At 40.3% G+C, this 20,601-nt stretch overlaps 1 protein-coding gene and 1 long non-coding RNA gene across 9 annotated transcripts in view; one reads left to right on the forward strand and one right to left on the reverse strand.

Annotated features, from left to right (window-relative positions):
• Positions 1 to 20,601, forward strand: part of KHDRBS2 (KH RNA binding domain containing, signal transduction associated 2) — a 325,396-nt gene that overhangs the window by 287,121 nt on the left and 17,674 nt on the right. For 4 of the 8 annotated variants that reach the window (XM_083431747.1, XM_083431748.1, XM_083431749.1 and 1 more), the window contains 4 exons: positions 6,054 to 6,112; positions 17,468 to 17,516; positions 18,280 to 18,458; positions 20,491 to 20,581. In XM_083431747.1, coding sequence (XP_083287873.1) covers positions 6,054 to 6,112; positions 17,468 to 17,516; positions 18,280 to 18,397 — 226 coding nt within the window. In that variant the 3' untranslated portion in view covers positions 18,398 to 18,458; positions 20,491 to 20,581. Of the gene's footprint in view, positions 1 to 6,053; positions 6,113 to 15,308; positions 16,136 to 16,769; positions 16,899 to 17,467; positions 17,517 to 18,279; positions 18,459 to 20,490; positions 20,582 to 20,601 lie in introns of those variants that run through there. The other 4 variants (XM_083431750.1, XM_083431751.1, XM_083431753.1 and 1 more) reach the window with 3 other exon arrangements.
• On the reverse strand, positions 400 to 8,799 carry LOC310673488. The gene is made up of 2 exons (XR_014509069.1): positions 7,775 to 8,799; positions 400 to 1,757 (listed from the first exon to the last, which is right to left on the reverse strand). It is a non-coding gene; the product is annotated as an uncharacterized lncRNA (long non-coding RNA).

The raw sequence follows: 20,601 nt of genomic DNA on the forward strand, positions 1-20,601 counted from the left end.
AGTCTCAAAAAGAGAATATCTTAAGTATTTTCTCCTGTTCTGTAATTCCGTTCCATTGCATTCCATCATCTTCCTCCTCTCTCTGTGGCTTTTGGCCCTTGTCTGAGCAGATGGCTTATTACACCTATCCATTCCATGTGGCTTTGAAGTATGCTTATGTCCATTTGTGATTTAGCAAGCATACAGGCCTCTCTGTATCTTGCTATATTAAGACTGCAATCCTGTGCACATGTACCTGGAGTAAGTCCCATGGAGCTCAATGGCCCTTGCTTCCTAGCAAAGAGGCATAGGATTCTGCTGAAGAATAATTGAAAGCAAAAATGAGGCCCCGTTTCTCTAGATAATGTTACCCTGATGATGCAGGTACAGGGGGAAAGAAAATGTCCATCAGACAAGGTAGAAGATACAAACAGTACTTTATTATTACTTTAAAATGAGAAATGATGAGACTCGGGTTTGAGCAGGAGTTCAGAGCCTCTCTTGTCAAGCAATAATCCAGTGGCAGGGATTTATTTATATACATTTTACATCCTGCCTTTCTTCCATCATGGAACTCAAGGCCGATTCCATATGATTTCCAGGAAATCGTGATCCTAGAACGTAACATCTCCATTGCAGGTGAATTAGCACATGTTTTGAATGCTTTCCCAAAGGGTGGGGAAATCCTGAACATCTAAAGTAGCATGCGTTGAAGAAGGCTATGTTAGAGCCCTTCTCCATGATTATGCCTCAAATGACGTGATGGTGGAAGACCATTTCTTTAAACCAGGGGTAGTCAACCTTTCTTACCATCTTTCTTGATGGTAGAATTTCCTTACCGCCCACCAGTGCTCAATGGAAGGAAGATTCAGCTTGTGCCATAGAACCCCCTACCGCCCACCTAGAATCCTGAAACAACCCCTGCTTTAAACCTAGGTCTGCAGCTAATTCATATAAAGTATGAGGTGGTAGAACCTGAATTTTCAAGCAGATGTGGTCTCATGGGAGGAGAACTGAAGTGGCAATGTGCTTTCTGTTTTTCTTCCAGTTCTCTCTCCTCATAGATGCTTTTTATGGCTGACTTGGAATGCTTCCCAGTTATCCACGCTATTTAGGGATGGGTGGGTGGAGACTATTTTACCAAATATGATTGAGGGGAGGATAAATTTCCCAAGAGTTTTTCTTAGGGGGGAACTGTTCGGAGAAATATCAGCTCACTTATTGTTGAATGAAACTATCTCCCTTTCATATTGGTCCATGAAGGAAACAGTGGGTTTAAAGAAGAGGACTGGATGAAATATAGCCAAACCCATTGCTTCTGCCAATTATTTTAAAATAACACGAAACAACATTAAAACTTCACCCAAAATTCAAGAATGGTGAAATTGGGGAGGCCAATTTGTCAAATGTCCTCCTGGGGAGGACCGAAAGAGCAGTGATGCGAATAATGAGGACCAGTCTGAAATATTTAGCCCAATAGTAGTTTTGCTGGTCTAGACAGCCTGTCACACACAGTGAACCGGAAACCCCCCTTTCTAATCCCAGGTGTGTTTGGGTTGGCTGTGGTTATTCATTGGTGATGGAAAGCCACTTTGCACATGGATATTGCACTTTCTTGGTTGAAACCAAACCTTGCAGGAGCAACAAACATGGCTTTGTGCGCAAATAGGTATCCATGTAGTTCATTCTGGAAGCAAGCCAGCTTGTTCAGGCAACAGGAATTGAGCCAACTTCTCTGATTGCAAGGTATAGGTAGGAGGACGTACTTGTAAGGAGCCCTACAACAACAAAACGTTTACATTTATCAAATCAGCTTAGCTAGGTTGTGGTAAATTACACCATTCTAGAAGATTGCGGGGTATAAACTCTAGCTCAGAGATTCAATTTTTTAGCCGAGATTTTAACATTTTTCAATAAGAATATTTAACTGGGCAAACAGCTATCATTATAATTGATATACCATTTGAAAATTTGAAGGTTAGCCAAATACATTTATCTCAATTGGGTGAGATTTGTGTCTCCAAGCATTTGAATCCCTTGAGGCAACATTTCCATGGAAAGTTAATTAAAGAGTGCTCACTAGAGGATTACCTGAGGGCATTGTAGCCTATTCACATTTACATACAAATCCCCCATAATACTGTAGGTATGTAAGACTTTCTAAAAAGTGGAAGCTCATGTTTTGCTGAGATAAGGCAGGCCTATTAGCAGCTAAGAGAGCTTTCGTTTTCATAATTAATATTGATTCCAACACATTATGAGTATCCTGTTCTAAGATTCCCTTACTAAAGGTGAAGCAGTGAATGCAACCAAAATAATAAGGGCAAATAATTATTGCTTCCAAAGAAGGTCTCAGATTATGAGCCAGTAAATAATGGCAGTAGAGGAGATGCTCAGCCTTATATATCTCCTGCAGCAGGAACGGAATATTCCTGAATTATTATTATTTATTAATTCATTCTTTAAAACTAGCATAAGATAGAATCCCAAGTTTCATCTTAGAAGCCACATTCTAATCACTGTAAAAATGCACATCAGAGTTCCTAAGCCAACCATTTTTGCTAATCATAAATCCAATCTTTCTTGAAGAACGGTTGCTCTTTGACTTTTGGAAGTGTCTTACGTGAAATGCATTTTTAACTCTGACAGTTCATACAAGATTTATTGAAGTTCTACTTTAAGATCCTAATCCCCTCCCCCTCGCTGCCGCTTGCTTACGAAACACAGTTTTTGTATACTAAACACATTCCCAATTTATTTCAACAGCACGGAACAGCTGATTGATTGTAATGTATAAGGTGTAGCATTAGCTGTATCAGCAATAAATAAAAACTCATAAAATAACATGTATGTGTTACAGCTAAGCTAATGCTATTTTTCTAGAAAAAGAGGTGTTGGAACTCACTATGAGCACCTCCCTCATTCTCTTAGAATGACAATGGTGCCCACTTGAGAGGTGCTAGAATTGAGTTCTTGTGAGTTACCTCTGAAAAAAAGCCCTGCAGCTAACCCATTTGAGGACTGCAAAAAAAGAAAAAAAGAAAAAAGAACCTAAATCAGGCATGGCTAAACTTGGCCCTCTGGCTGTTTTGGGACTACAAGTCCCATCATCCCTGACCACTGGTCCTGTTAGCTAGGGATGATGGGAGTTGTAGTCCCAAAACACTGTTGCAATCCCCTCCAATCGGTGCGAGATTCCAGGTACATCCCCAGGGTTTGTGTTTACTTTTGGAAATGCGGCACAGCAGAGACTGTGGTGTCTTTAAGATATATGTAATATATATTGTATATGTGCACATATATACAACCTGAGCCTGTGATGGAGGGGTTCACAGCATCAGTGCCCCCAAAGGCTTTTGTTTCTCCCATTGCTACAGCCTTGGATTCAAATAGAAATCAAATGTTGCTCTCAAACACCGCTCTGACTCTCCTTCCAGCTTGCTGGCTTTACTTCTAGGTCACATCACAGCAAATGAACTCTACTCCAAACTCTGGATTTGCCTATTGAGAGAGGAGGCCCCACACATTTACCAGATTGCACTAAGCCCCTTAATCCCCCTGAATCACCAGGAGACTAACCCACCTACTCTGATCAAATTAGAAGCCCTGATCAAATTCTAACACTTGCTGGATTAGAGGGATCTGACACACAGTTTAACACCCCCAAACTTGTAACAATACTTTTTATACACAGGCCTACCAAACACCACAATTTTTATTACACAGCTAGCCCAAGACCAGTCGTGCTTTATAGGCTGCGGGGCATGCCAATGGGGAATTGTATTTATTTCCCCAACTCCATAGCCCTACAGCTGCCAAACTTGGTTTTGCTCCAAATTCACCCATACTAAATATGTTCTCCAGCCTCAGATAGGGAGGTAAGGAATCCCTGCAGCAACCTTCATCATACCAGTGGGCATTAGCATCTTTCTTCCTCGTGGTTTTGGAATTAAGTGGAGGCATCAGAGACAGGTTGCCTCATTCTAGCTACCCTCAATCTGGGATCAGAATGAAAGTATGGGGTTTGCAGGAGTGTTTAGTCCCCCCCCCCCCCGGCGGCTTTCCCTCTCTAACCAACAATGCGATGTTGGAGTTAATGTACAGAGGCGGAGACAGCCATTGCTGGCAGTACAAGATCAGGCTGCCCTGAAGCTAAAGGCTAAAGTATAATGTAGTGTATGCTAGGGGAAATACGCCTGGCTGATAATGAGTTCATCTTATATGTGCTTTCAGGCTAGGAACCTGAGCTCTCAGAAATGTGCTTTACTTTATTTTCAGGCTAATGAATGCTAATCGTAGAGAACAGTGCCTTGTTTCCCAACTGCCAAGGAAACCTGGCTTTCTTGGATGCATGAACACGAAACTTGAGAAATTATAGGATATAAATAAAAATTTGTAAACAGCAAAGCTTTGCTTATGCCGATTTCATTTGATAATTGCTGAGATGTACTACACTTGTACAAAACATGAATTAGTTGAGATTTGTCTTCTGATGCCACCTTAAAGCAGTCATAGAAAACTATCTGTGCTGGCTCAAGATGCTTGAAATGCAACTCACTTATCAAAGCTCTTGTCTAAGAAATTAGACAAGAATATTATTCTAATAAATATAAGTAATAGATAGCTTCATATATTCAGCTGTATTTAAAGTGGCATGCATTAATGAACAGTTGCCTCCATATCCTGGAAATGCTCAGATTCCAGCAGTGAATTCTGGAGGAGAACTCGTTTGTTACTAGAACCCATAGTGCAGGCATAGGCAAACTCGGCCCTCCAGATGCTTTGAGACTACAACTCCCATCATCCCTAGCTAACAGGACCGGTGGTCAGGGGTGATGGGAACTGTAGTCTCAAAACATCTGGAGGGCCGAGTTTGCCTATGCCTGCCATAGTGGTTTGATTGTTTTTGAAGAGGAAAGTCTTAAAATGGTGGATTAGCTAAGAGTCAGAATGACATGAGAAATTATTCTTACATTGAAATCCCAACCCCACTGTGTGGATAGCTGAGAGTGGGGTTTAGATGGTGTGCAATCTCCTCTCCACCAACCTCCATTAGCAGAAAGGAGCACCACAGGTTTGGGGGGGGGGGCTGTCTTGTGATGCAACTCCCAGCTCCACCCAAGCAGTTCTCCTACTGGCAGCAGGCAGCAGAAAATGCCCCTCAACTTTACATTTGTTGCAGCTTACCTAAATGGCCCAGGGGCAGTGCAGTGGCAAGGTCAGAGCTGCGCAGATCTGTGTGTTCCCATTGGTGTGTCCATCAGCCCTGACCTCAACACGGCCGTGCCCTGGCCATGTCCAGGTAAGCTGCAGTGATGCCAGTGTTGGGAGATTCATGTGGCCCACGACACTGGTCTGCTGGTTTCCTGCTTTCCTGCAGATGTGATACCAGAGGCTTTCCCCCCTCCCTCTAAAATTATCATTGGCCATGTTGACACATCTGTTCTGGCATGATGTTACTGATCTTTCCAAAGCATGAAGGATGCTTTGTTAGGAAAACATGGTTATGATATTACTGCTGCAGCACAAGGAAATTGACTGAGTGAGCTTTGTTTCTCTTCTGTCTCTTATCATTTGAGGATCTAACCTGCCTGTTCCCAATGACAGCACATACATACATTTTAACAAGAACAGAGCTGAAGCCACTGCAAGTCAAAACAAACATTCCTGCTGGTTCATTCCAATAATCACAATGTTTTAAATGTGGGAGGTGTATCATTAAAATGTTTAGTTCTACTTAACTGTGATCGAAGAACTGGTTGCATAGGCATTTTTTATAGCAAGCTGTAATTCCTTCTGCACGTTCAAAGTCAAATCTTCAAAACCACTGCCATTCAGGGTTACTTTTATCGGTGGGTTGGGGGTTAAAATGAACAATGCATTCTACTGTATGTTGCCTTTTTCCTTCACTGATTTTTCCTTTCAGGTTTTCCTCCTTAAATATTGAGTTAGCGGTTGCTTGTCTAGATTTTTTTTTGAATTTTTTTTTTAAGGACCAACATAACAAACTTATATTTTCTTGTGTTTGAAGCTTTCCTGTGCCAATAACTTTACTTGCTGTCAATCTATTGCAGTCTGCCTGAATATTATGACTATGGTCATGGAACAAGTGAAGATGCTTATGACAGCTACGGTAAGGCCTGTTCTATTTTTGGTAAAAGTGTGAAGTCAGAAAACCAATCACTCAGTGACAACCTAAAATTACTTGTACATTCTCCCTCTCCTGCTTTTATAGAGGCCAGACTAAGCTGATTTATGTCATTCTGAGGTAAAATGTGACTTGTGGGACTGAAGCCAGGAAACTGAGCAGATTCGTTTTCATCAGAATTTCAAAGACATTCATCACACTTGTAGATCAGTTTTTAAAAAGTAGTGGTGAAAATGCTGATTAGGGCCCAAATCTATTTCATGGTAATGGTCGTCTGTCTTACTGGTGTCACCTTGTTTTGTGTATATGCTGTCTCAAATACAGGAAATCAGGAAGAAGCATGCAATGCCTCAAATGCTTTGTTCTTGTTGGAGAGCAAGTATATGCTACTTTAATTAAAATGCTTTTTTTAAAAAAAAAAAAAGTATTGCATGTATAGCTTCTAGTAGGTCAAATCTTGCCTAAAGTTCATGACAAACCTCTCCGTCCCTAACCAGCAACTGATTTCACAAATAGGGTTGCCAACTGATGGGCAAGGGGTGGGCAGACCACCAGGGTCGGGGTCTTGTTGTTTGGGGGAAAGTTACCACAAAAGCAAGATCACTTCCCCTCCCTAGAGAGCATATGAGAAATAAAAAATAGATGTTCTCTACAAGGTTTATCTTTTCCTTCAGTGTGCAGGTTGTGACTGGCATTCAGCCACATAACAGAAATGTACACGCACGCATTATATACTCACGCCCACAGATATGAAGAGAAACTGGAAGTGCTGTAGCTTTACTAACACTACACAAGCCACCTCACACTAGAATTGTGTATATACTATAGGGCATATGACCCAGTTCAGATTAAGCTCTTTCAATTGATTGCAATAGAATGAATTTCAGAATGTGCTTGACTGAAATCAACACTCAGCCTGTCGTCCTATGCCTACTTTCATGGGAATAAGCCCCACTGAACTCACTGGGGCTTACCGGTACTTCTGAGTTGACTCGTATAGGATTGCACTGTTAATAGTGCTTAATTTTGAATGTGCTATGGCCATCGGGTGTTAGGGATAATCTAAGCAACAGACACCTACCAGGAATAGTCCCTTTACACAGACAAAATTCTGACCTCAGAACCTGACCTGCTACCTCTGTCTTTCCCAGAACATCTAAACCCTCTGTTTTGATTTTAGAGAACTCTTAACCATATTTTTTTTTAAAAAAAAGTTAATTTGGCCTTGAAAGTTTTCTAAAATCACCAGAAGGTATAAGTTTGGATTCATTCTGTTGAAGCAAACAAAATGCGAAAGAATAACCCATCCATCCAGCAAGAATAACTAGAAATTGCAAAAAAAAAGAGGTAAAAGATGCATAGGAAGAATAGAAGTTTATGCAAGTTGACAGTTTCAAAAATAATTGTATTTGTTCAGCTGTTGAGAATATATTAGTGCACGGCAAAGTTTCAGTTCCTTCATGCTTGGTTTAAAATAATGATTTCCTAATAGGACAATGTCAAACAATGATGCTAGCAAATAGAAAATGGCATTATTTCCACAGTTAGTGTTCACTAAGTGTGTAAGGATATGGGGCCAGAAAGATTGGGCTATATAACCTGAGCGGATGAGCTGTGTAGCATGCCAGCCTCAGCTTCTCACCCTACCTGGTTTTGCCTTGCTTTTCTTTCCCTGGGCTTTTGCTCTCTCCCTCTCTCTCTCCATTGAGATGCTCACCTGCATCCATAGCCTCATCTGCCCCAGCTTCTCCTCCTCTTCATTTCATTCATGTTCATCTTTGGTCCAACCCTGTGGCCATGTTAGAAAGATGCGCACCAGGATAGGTGAGTACTTGCAAATTGAGTGGGGTGGTTTTTTTGTTTGCCCCACATCTTGGCATCTTTTAATGTTTCCCCCAACATTGTAATATAACTCCATTGCACTTTTCCAGACAGCAGCTGTGCTTGTTATATGTCCATACACCTTTGCCTCTGAAACTCCTTTTCTTTAGGCACCAAAGGTTATTGCGTAGTGTGTTGGGTCCTAGTAATCATACAAAGGAGATGAGGTTATGAGTGAAGACGTTTGATGTCACGAAGTTGGTGACAGCAAGGCAAGGCAATGGTATTCTCACATGCTTGTTCTCAGGCAAAAGGGACTTCTTTCCCAAGTCAACAATTGTAGCTTCCCCCAGCACAGCCAGTCTCAGAACTTTCAGGTGGTGCATCTCTCACCTATGTCAGCAAAGCATTTCAGAAGAAGTCAGAGACGGAATGACAGATGTGTAGTGCATTGTTGTATAAGTGATAGGATCCAATTGGTGCCTTTCTACTCACAGTGGGGTTTTGATCCAGAAGAGGCACCCATTAACAGAAGAGGACAGGAGCCAATTCCTTCCTCATCCACCCCACAGCTCACGGTTCTCCGAGAGAATCTTTTCCTGGGCAACCCCTAGAACAGGGAGAAAGGTGGTATAGGTAGCTGCAGGGAGGGATATGGGATTTGCCAAAACCATTCCTCCCTTTTCATGGCCAGGCACCTCCCTGGGATCAAATGTCCTTCCATGAGTGGCATAGTACCAGTTGAATTCCGCCCAATGAGAATTATTTGGTTTTCTGTGAAGTATATTGTCAGTGTTAAAACTACCACTGATGATAGCACATTTGTATGAATGTGCTTTTTTTTTTTTACTGTATTTGCTGTTACCACTGGCTGCAGTCAAAACAGAATATTAAACTCATATAAATTCCACTGGATATTAAGTGATTTGATTTTAAGGAGGCTCATGCATTGTTACTTGAATTCCTCACAACACTTATTTGCAAGTAAGACCCATTGAGATTTGCTTTGGAGTAAACATGATTTGAATGGCAGTGCATGAGTGTGATTCTAATAAAATCCCAATGAAACCAATAGGATTTACTTCTGAGAAAATGTGCTTAGGATTGCGCAGACCTAGAAGCAGATATAGTAACTTCATGTTTTAAAATTTCATGTCCCTAATTTCAGTGTTACTTGCAAAAAACTTGAGAAACTCAAAAATCCTTACTTGTGTTTTGTTTCATTGCAATTTGCAACAAAAAGATGTAAAGAGTTTTAAAAGGGTGATTATCCTGCGCTGCTCCTGGTAGTATGCAATATATAATTACAGAAACTATTGGCCTACTTTTCTGCTTATGGCTGATCAATCTGGTCATCTCATTCATCTGCACCAACATTGCTATTTGTTGTTGTTTAGTCATTTAGTCGTGTCCGACTCTTCGTGACCCCATGGACCAGAGCACGCCAGGCACTCCTGTCTTCTGTAGTTTGGTCAAACTCATGCTGGTAGCTTCGAGAAAAACTATCCAACCATCATTGCTATTTACATATACCAAATTCTTCAAAGCTGATTAGTCTTTTTAGTTATCCATGCATTCCTTAGATAAATGTTGTTCATTACATGGGGTGGGGGGAAGTATTAATGAAAAAAATGAATGAAAAAATGAATGAAAATAAAATAGGCTTCCTAACCATGCACTGTTAGATTTTTAAAGGATGTATTATTTTACTAAATTCTACAAGGATTATATGCCAAAAATGCTGCTGCTGCTGCTGCTGCTGCTAATAATAATAATAATAATAATAATAATAATAATAATAACTATTATTTTATTATTTATACCCTGCCCCATTTGACTGGGTTTCCCCAGCCACTCTGGGTGGCTTACAGTGCATATAAAAACATAGTAAAACATCAAACATTAAAAACTTCCCGATACAGGGCTGTCTTCAGATGTCTTCTAAAAGTTGTGTAGTTCTTTTTCTCCTTGACATCTGGTGGGAGGGTGTTCCACAGGGAGGGCATCACTGCTGGGAAGGCCCTCTGCCTGGTTCCCTGTAACTTCACTTCTTGTAGTGAGGGAACCGCCAGAATACCCTCGGAGGAAGACCTCTGTTTTCGGGCTGAACAATGGGGGTGGAGACGCTACTTCGGGTATACTGGGCTGAGGCTGTTAAGGTCTTTAAAGGTCAGCACCAAGACTTTAAATTGTGCCTGGAAATGTACTGTTCTGGAACCTTGCTTGTAACTACTGTCTTTAAAAGTGCAATGAGTAACTGAATGCAGTTCTTAGTGATATAGCTAAAGTTTTCGTTTGATCTTGGGTTTTACATAACACCCCATGGAAAACTTGTCCTTTTTCTCACTCTTGCCCTCTCTCTCATCCTTTCTTCCATTTCTCTTAGTCTTCTTAAGAAATGAACCCTCTTTTTTAGTGTTTGAGTTTGTAGCCTCCCTAAAGGCCAATTAAAACTACTTTTCTCCAAAGATATACCCAAAGTACGGTGTGTTAAATCCTTCAGCATCTTCCCTTTGACACATGGTTGCAGTGGGGGAAGGTGAATAATTTCTACAGACAACTACCTGCTTCTGTACTCTATTTATTGTCCATAGTTAAGGATCTATGATTGTCTGAGGTTAATTTAATCAGAATTTTGAAGAATTCAGGAATGTGATTATTGGCATTTTGTAATTCCAATTACATAACTACTCGTATGATATTTTATGAACTATCAGGTTTTAATTTTAAAAGTGTAACTTGGTGGATGATCAAACATGTTTTTGATGTTGATCAGTCGTCTATACACACGACTATATACACACAACTTTGCATTTTCCCCTCCAGCTCCTCTACCTTTTAGGATAGTGACTACGGAATGTTAGTGTTGCACAGTGGAAGGCTTAACATTTAAGATGCAATGCTAATCTTGCCTGTTTTCCTAGTTTGTGTTCTAGTCTGAAATGAACAGCCATCACTTAATCAAATTAGTTCTGCACAAAAAAGGGGGCATATTTGGGAAAGCGGCTGTGGCTCATCCACGTAGCTCGCTGTTTAAGGGGGATTGGTCCTGGTGGGTATCACAATCTTTTGAAACACAATGAAGACTTCTGAACACAGGTTTGTTTCACAGTCAGAATATGTGATAGTGATCCACTATGTGATGAAAGAAAGGTAATTTTAATTCATAAAAAGGGGGATTAATTTTTTTGCAATAAATAAAAGCAGAAAGGATTTTTTGTATTTTATATATAAAAAAAGTTCAGGCTGACCCACTGAAGTGAGTCTTACCATTTCCTTGAGTTAAGAACTGCCACCAAGTGTAAGTAAGTCGATGCAGTTTTTCCTTAAGATAGTCATAGTGCAATCCTATACATGTCTATTCAGATGTAAGCCATGGTGAGTTCAATGGGACTTCTGCCCAGGTAAGTGTATATTGGAGTGAAGCCTCAATCAAGTGTCTAGAAAGCACATGTTCATATCAATGCAAGTAAGTGAGTGGGAGATCCTCTTGGAATTAGGAATGTAAAATTAACATATATATATATATATATACACACACACACACACACACAAAGGGTGGAATTCCTAATGAGCCCTGTCAGTGGAAGCCGTCCACAGGGACTTCTCCTTGTGCAATGGGGCTCTTCCCCTCTCTCCTTCTCCCCTGCACCCTCCAAAATTGGGTTTAGCGGGTCAAGAGAACCCCCCAGACCAGCTTGCAGGAGAGGGAGAAGAAGGATCATGTTGTCTGGCAAGCTGAAATGCTTGTGCAGACAGAACATTTGTCATAGGAGATATTATATATTAGTGCATGGTCTCGACATCCTCTTTAAACGTGTGCAGATAATGCATCAATAAAGCAATGCTCCCAGCACATACAGGAAGTTTACTGAAAGCCCAGTGAAAGTAATGGCAAAGAGCCAATGTGAATTTTAAGTAAGACTGCTGAAATAATAATAAGTAACTGTCAATTGATCACAAACCAAGGAGGCTGGCAGCTAGTGATAATAGCAATTAACTTCCTATTCCCCATTTAATGGTGGGTTGCTGTATTGATTCAGTGAAAACACAGCAAATTGGAAGTATCCACATTAATAAAAGGTTTCTGCTCATGCATTTAATACTTGTGGCTTTAAAACAAAACCCCATAACTCTTGATTAACTTGTAGCCATGATTACTCATGTCCTTAGCCCTTTCTTTCCAGTTCCTGCAGCCCTCCTGAAATGATTTCATTCGTAAGCAGTTCTCTTTCAAGCCACTTTTAACTTTCTTCTCCCTTCTTCTTTTTCCAATTCAAAATTCAAATCGATAAATGCAAGATTATTATTTTTAAGGGGGGAGCCTATGGCAATCCGATACCCACTTTTCTGAACACAATGGGATTTCCTTTTGAGTAGACATGCATAGGATAGCACAGTAATCATGATAAGTAGAAGCAAAGTGCCCTGGTTGTTCAGGAAAGCAAACAGCCTCTATTAGGCGATTAGGCAAAGATGAATCTGCAATAAAACTGCCCTGCAGGAGAAAAGGAAGCAGATATTTGAAACACTCGAGGCAAGGAGTATTTTTGAAAAAGTTCATCCACAGCGATGAAGGAAAGGTCTAGATTCATAGTCACAGGGGTTCATAAGGCCTCTGGAGAGAACAGTCAGTCAACGGCTTGATGAGAAACAATAAGAGCAGAGGCGGTTTTAGGGTGGCATTGGGTGCCGTGCTGCAGGGGGATTGCAAAATAATGCTGTAGAACAGAGCACGATAGGTAGGGGTGTGTGCCAAATTTTAGCATCACACATGGCACTGCTGGTGACATACATATATAACATTAAGCTGAAGATCTAGATGTGTGAGCATAGGCAGCCTTTTTCCTGCTTTTTTGCTCTTCCCATTGTGCAAGCACCAAAACACATCAGGATTCAGCCTTTAGCCATTGCTTCCCATTACATATGAAACCAGGAACTGCTACATTTAATAGCTTTTCAAACCAAGCCAGGAGCTTGCTGTGTCTGAATGTTCCCCTCATTCAGAGGACCTCATTCAGAGGTAGAGCTGTCACACACTGATTTTGTTCTACATTGTGTCCGGTTTTTTTCAACCTGTCCACTCCCCAGATACCTGATCCAAGTAGTGCAGGAGTTAGTGTAGTTTGGAGGAGGAGGATAATGAAAGTGATTCTTTGAATATGCCATGGTGACAAAGTATGAGTTTAATCTGCTTGAAATGCTGACAAAACTTTGCCATGCTAGAGGATAACTAATCTGTCTTGTGTGCCCTTACATTTCTACACGACCTATGCAATCTGCTGCGCTTCTCAAGCAGAACCCTAGCAGGTCTGTTATTTGCCACTGACCCATGTGAACAGACATCACGCACGCTCTTGTTGTCTAATTGGTGTCTTGACCGTAGGCTGCTTGCTAGTTTGTTCGTGCAGGTGCACAACTTAGATCATTGATTTGATTCATTTGGGAATGAGTTTGCAGACATAATTGTGCATATTTTACTTCCAGAGCTTACTAATCACAAGCTGTCTAACTCTCACCAGGATGTTGTGACCAACAGAGATTTCCCTAGAAAAATGCTGAAGGGCTAGTCATTGATGTTGTAAATGGTCACAGTGGCCTAAAATTAAACAACAACCCACTCACCCCACTTCATTAACTGCTAAGCTTACACTTGCTCTTTATATATAATTCACTGTAGTAATATCTCAGGAAAATATTTAAAGAGATATAGTTTAAATCACAGAGCTTAGGACTGAAATGACCCAGGCAGGAACTCATTTAGTACCTGAAAGTTGGCTCCGGGGAAAATAAATAAAAAATAATACTCCCAAGTTATATCATAGCCTAGAGGTCTCCTAATTTATTTGGCCTACCGCCCCTTTTGCAGAAAAAAAAAATTACTTGGAAATTTACCTTCTTTAAGTGAAAAAACAGAAAGATGTAGTGACAAATTTGGACAAGAAAGTAATCACTATGAGTAAAACTATGTTACACAGGTAAGCGTCATTACACAACAGATGGAATATGTACAAATGTTTTTCAAAAGTAGACGAGGAGGTGGACTTGGCCCCGGGATTAAAAACCCATGGGGCAGACCCAAGTGAAGCCTGCCGGCTAAGTCTGATCTGCCTCAGGGGCGGGGCCAGCATCACAGCCTGCCTGCCATTGGCCAAATAAGCTAGGCAAGCTGCAATCCACTTCCTGGGCCTGGGTGAAGCCAAAAAGGGTTCACCCTGGCCCGGGGAAACCCCTCACCTCCAGCACAAATGCCAGATTATTGCACAATAGACGAAACAGGTATGAATGTTTTGTTTTGTTTTTTTAAAAAAACTTCCTTTATGCTTCCACCTCCCCTTATTTTTATTCAACGCCTCCCAATTGCACCCAAGGCAACTACCACCCCCCTGGATTGTTTCAGCACCCCCCAGGGGCCAGTATCGGCCACTTTGGGAAACACTGTCCTAGCCCTTTTAATGCAAGAATTTATCTGCATGATTTAGAATGTCATCCAGACTGTCTTGGAGTATACTGATTATTTGGGTCCCATCCAAGCTAGCTGTCAATCTAGTTTCAGGACAGAAACTGCCTGGTTGCTGTGCGGCATGGGCAGGGTGTGTGGGGTGGTGGGAATCAGCAGAGATGTTTGCATTACAGGGCCTGAATATTGAATACTGCTTCAGTAAGCCAATGAGCTGATGAAAATTACTCATCCACCACTATATCACATGTTGGTGTAATTCAGAAAAGTGACCATGAGCTCACTTAAGACTCCAACTAATTCAGTGTATCAATACATAATTGTTACTGGGTGGTGTGTGTGTGTGTGTGTGTGTAAACTAATATTTTATGTATATTGAGAATTATCTGCACACTCTGGAAAATTCTGTCCTAACGCTACTTTAGTTCCAAGTAGTTTCCATTCTACTGATTTCTTTTTTTTTTTTAGTTGAATATGGAAGCAGAAAACACATTTCAATTACCCACTTTTGATTCAACTCCTGATCCAGTTAATGCACCAGCTGCAGAAAACGATATCCACCTCCATGCTTTAGCATAGCATGTTAGAAACTCAGTTATGGTACGGGGTTTGGAGAGCAGGCAAACTTAAAGCAACCATTTTCTTATGACTGATTGTGTTACCAGTAAATTGGATATTCATATCTTGAATCAAATAAGGGAAAGAGGTCTGTTGCTCTTTACTGAAAGCTGCCTTGGCTGGCAGCGAAATCTTATAAGTGTGATTTTAGAGAGGACACAGAAATGGATCCCAAAGCTCTCCTTATATTTTGTTTGCTAAATGCACAACGGGGAATCTTTTACACACATACGTGCCTACTAAAATAAAGTAAATTCTTTCTTCTTATTTTGTCTGTTTTAGCACAAGAAGAGTGGGCCATAAGCCGTCCCAGCCTAAAGGCACCACCTTCCAGGTCAAGCAGAGGGGGTTACAGGGAACACCCCTATGGTAGATATTGAAGGTCCTCCTCATCTGTGACCTCAACCTTAAAGACAATTAATAACCCGTGATCTCCACATAAACGGCAACAAGACAAGTAATAGCCCATTTCTTTTCTATCCTAGGAATTACTGCTTATGATTACTCTATATACTTCTTGTGTTTACACAATGGAGTGACACTGGCATTAGTACTATTTTATAACATGGACTATAAAAGACCGTTGGCAAGCATTGGCTAAACCATTCAGCAAGATGATGTTTTCTTGGTTGTTCCTCATTGTTGTGTGTAATTTTAAAGCAAAACAGGACAAATAAGCATGAAGCTGCATCTATTCCCCTCCACACCCCTCCTCCCTGCCCGGTACAACAAAGGTCAAATTTTTTATTTAGGGTTGCTAAAAATGTAATATGACTTTTTTGAACCAGATGATAATCAAGATGTAGATAAGATGTTTTAACCTGTCTTTTTAATATATGTTAGTTAGATTTAAGATGTTCAATATTAAGTTTGTAAATTTCATTTTAAATGCTGTTTTAATGGGGTTGACAACAAGCGGCTACTGTATGTATGTAGCTAACTAACTGAATTTGTCCAGTGTTTTAACCTGTATTTGTTTTGCTTTTTTATTTTTAAAAAATCACATAAAGTTCCATGTGTAAAGCTTCTCTAAATAGGAAACCATAATTTTGTCAAATATGTTTGCCATAATTTGTCAATAAAGCTGAAACCTTTTGTAAGAAACTAAATTTGGAATTACGTGTGTTTAGCTTTAAATGCCTGCTTGATTTCTTCTTCAAGAGATGCCTAAAATGTTTTCGATATAAAAACTTTTTTTCAAAAACAAAATACATAAATGAACCCAAGTTTGTTTTAAGAATATGTGCAACACTTTAAAAGTTGTATTAATAGCTTATGGTTGTTAAATAATTTAAAAGCTAGCAAACTAAACTGTGACATGAATCATGGATAGCAGAGACTAATGTATAACATGTTAATGAGAGAGGAAAAAGACGTGGCTTTAGAATAAATGGATTTTTAAACGATCCTCTAAGCTTGATCTTGCTAAACACACACTCTGATTGACTTGTTTGTATTAGCATGTCTCTCGTGAGAATGTAATGGAGTTTAAAGAGGTAAGATTACTGCTTACCAGTGTTAGACTGTCTAAATGCTAGTTCTTCAACCTTTGAGTTTCCCCGCACATTAAATATCCCATTCAACATGTAAGCATTGCATAGACTCACCTTATTGTTTTCACTCCGAGGAGTGTGTTGACTGCATTTGCGTAGTTATCTAATAATTTGTCTTGACAAACCAATCATCAGTGTCACTGCCCAGTTGTTGCTCTTCAACTTCAAAAACTTTATTTGTAATTTTCAGTGCTAATTATCACCTCCCTTGAAGGCAGTTTAGAGGGCTGTTATTTCTTTTGAGAATATCAGACTTGATGGCTGATGATTATTAAGGAAATATGTCGCAGGACTCAAAGGATGACTAAACGTTAAACAGGTAACATTAATAGTAACTCTGTAATTTTGAGTATGCAACAGCAATGTTAAATATTCCAAGTGATTAAGTTACTGATAGTTAAAAAAGTAAACCTGCCAAAACATAACAAATAGGTATTATAGGCTATTAAAACAACTAATTAACATTAACTAGCGGCAACAAAATTATTTTACAATATATAACCCTCGAGGCAATAAACAGAACTAAAATTAACAATAATAGTAATGCAACTCTTGCTAACGGTGAATATATAACCTAAATTTTTTATGACAAAAAAAGGAAAACTTTATAGTAGGGATACCAAAACTGTGAAATCTTTTAACTACAATTTTTTGTTTCTGGTGGCTTTTTGTCAATGTGATTGGTTTACTTTTTTGATGAGAACAGAACATAGGCCGGTTGCTGTTCATTTTGTTAAAAAAAAAATCTCTTGCAGCTGGAGTTGCATGCTAACTTTCTTGAGTAGTCTTTGAAACATATGTCTTGTCAGTTGATTCTTTTGTGTTTATTGAAGTTGACTTAGCTAGCTGTACAGCTGTCACACTGAATGTTCTGTCTCACTGTTTCAGGGACCCAAACACAGTGGACAGCAAACCAGCACAGTTACGTAGTGTTCAGGTAAGCAATAAACACAGTTCTTCATCTGCACATGCACACACACCTCAGGCTAATTGGTTTTTCTTCTTCTTTTCAATCCCTGGAACTGTTGCCCATAAATAACCATTTGTTTTCGGTTTATTCAGTTCCCCAACACCACAGTCCTGTGCACACTTAATTGGAAATAAGTCCCTTTGGACAGAGTGGGATTTACTTCCGAGTAAAGATGGACAGGATCATGCTGAAAATGTGCGCTCACATATAAAATACTGATGATCTCTAATATGTGCCACAGTACACTTTTGTTTGACAAGAAAAAGCTGTGTTGGGGGGGGGGGGCAGAAGGAAGTGTTGAGTTGTATGTCGAACTGCCCAGTAAACAATTTCTAACAATGTTTACAGTAGTTGTGAACATGATGCATTGAATTGTTTTTCTTTTAAAAGCAGGAGCCCTTTAAAAAAACCATCATCATATAATTTTTGTAAATTAACTACCCATTGTGAGCAGAAATGCATTAAATATACTTTTTTTCCAGTACACAGACAGGTTTGTGGATTTTATTATTGGTTATGTTTGTTCATTTTTGTGCCAGATTTATGTGTGGTAGAATCATCGCAATAGCTATCTTTCATCTTGTTGATTCCTCTTTCTTCCACTTTGCAGGTGAATTCATCTCAAATTGGCATGATACCAGTTCATGCCAGGAGAACTGATTAGTCCCCCATACCTACTGACAGATTTTGCATTCCTGGCGTGACTTTTTGTACATGTGTTCCTCCACAGGTATTCCTCCAGTGAGGAAAAATTACACTGGAATTGGCCTAGGAAAGGTGTCGAACTTAGAGTCTTTCTTCCTCTTCCTCCTAATATACCTGAGGGCAAAGGTTGGCAAACCTTGTAGAACTGAAACTTTGCTGTACTGCAGTAAATTAGGAAGAGTATTACGGTACTTCAACATGAAGGTTTGTGCATAAAGATTTCTAAATTACACATGGCCTTGCAATAACAATAGAAGTCAACTTTACAGAATATCTCTCGTGAAAGTGGGGCTATTGTTTATGTTTTCCCCCAATTCATGGCTTAGTCGTAAAGAGTCTCATCCAAGCTCACATCATGAGCACTGAGTTAATAGATGGTGATTTTCAGATTGACCATTGTAGGAAGTTAACTTCAAAAAGAGTGGTCCAGGTCCTAGCTTTACAGCAGGGATGGGGAACTTGTGGCCTGCAGATACTGTTGGACTACAACTCCCATCACCCCTGACTATTGGCCATGCAAGCTGTGGTTAAGCTACCAACAACACCTGAAGATCTCACCAATGGTTTAGCCAATGGTTTTCTTCTTCTTCTTACAGGCCTTTTCTTTTCATATAGCTTCCATGGTTGAAAAATCTTTTTACATCTATTATAGGAAGCCTTTCCTCCTTCCAGGAGGGGAGGGGTTGTGAGCGGGAGACGATTCTCGCGTCATGCAGGGGGCGCTCCGCCCCGTTTCAACTCCAGGGCTGGCGCGCCACACCTCTCCCCGGTTGGGCAGCCAATAGGGAAGCTCGGCGGGGGCAGGGCTTGCTGCTCAAATGCAGCCGCACCAGCCATCTCCACCATTGCACACACATTTTCTTGGAGTCCTAGAACCTTAGTTTATTGCAGAAGATTCCAGGACCTTAGTTTATTGCAGAAGATTCTAGGTTGTTTTCTATGCTGCACAGAAAATTTACACAAATCCCTGACAAATCAGGTGGGTATTGTCATTGGTGTACTTAAACTGAGAATACATCTAACAATTTGTAGACTAATGGTGGACAAGCTTGCACAACTGATCTCTTAGAAGCTTCTGAGAAAACACAGGGTTCCCAGGAGCGCAATTTGAAACCACTGTTTTGACTTAAAGCAAATACTACATGACCAGCTTCAAAGGACAAATCGCAGCATCTAGCGTCTTGAATAGTGTCTATTCTGCACTCAATCAAGGACTGATGCAATTGTTTCTAAATTAAGCAATAATACAGGATTGTTATGAGGAAAAGTAAGCTACAACCAGTGCTTTTTATCTGGGGGTACCCAGGGGTATGCATACCCCTAAACATTTTGTGAATCTGAGTTTGGCCTCATTGAGGGGCAGTTTTTCAATATGAGTAGGAAAATGAGAGTACCCCTAAACATTTTTAAAGAAAAAAAGCACTGGCTACAACTTTTAAAAGTATTCTATTACCTCAAGAATGATGACTTCACTTCAAGTACCAACATTAGCAAGCAGCTCAGAAATGTGTTTTCTTTCCCTTTTGCTGCTTCTAGTCCTCCTCCCACGATAAGTGCACCATCTCTCTCTCCTTATCAACTGGTGGGTGCCAGCTCCTATATTTCTGGCAGGGCCACGTGTTAAAAAAACTCCTAACAACTTTTGCTAAATGCTTCTCAGGATGTCCTGGGCATTTCCTCCCCCAAACAAGCATATTTGCAGGAATTCATTTGCCCAAGTCTCGTTCATGTCTGGGAACAATGTTCCCCTTAACTGATGGCATGTACATTGCTGTAGGCTGGGAAGAAGTCTAGGAGGTAAAAGTAGAGTTTGTAGCTGAGCTCCAAGAAAATGTGGATCCCCCAAAGTCCAAAGGCATATGTGGAGTATGTGGTGAACTACAATTCCCATTATCCTTGAGCATCGGTGGTGTTGGCTAGTGCTGATGGGAGATGCAGTCCGAAACATCAGGATGATACCATGTTGACTACTGTGATATATGGCATTGCTCTACTGCTCAAACTAAGCTGGCTTTGTAAGGTGGTTGGATGGAAGAACCTGGAGATCACATATAAAGTGCTCTTGGTTTTATGGAAGAGGAGCAGGACATAAGTCTAATAAATATGTTGACAAGGCCAAAGTCAATCATGATTATCAGAAGCTTATTTATAGCCGAGACAAGGAAGTAATGTAACAGGTACTTTAATCTCTTTTGCACCTAACATTCACTGAGTTATTGTCTCATTTCATTCATAGGATCATTATTGTTTCCAGTGCATGGGCTTTGGAATGGTCTGTGTTCTAAACAAAGAGCTGACATTTAACGCGTTACAAGGAACGAAGCAAGGTAGGACAGCCTTCCTGCCT

This window comes from Podarcis tiliguerta, assembly GCF_965153285.1.
Source record: "Podarcis tiliguerta genome assembly, chromosome: 3".
Taxonomy (NCBI): domain Eukaryota; kingdom Metazoa; phylum Chordata; class Lepidosauria; order Squamata; family Lacertidae; genus Podarcis; species Podarcis tiliguerta.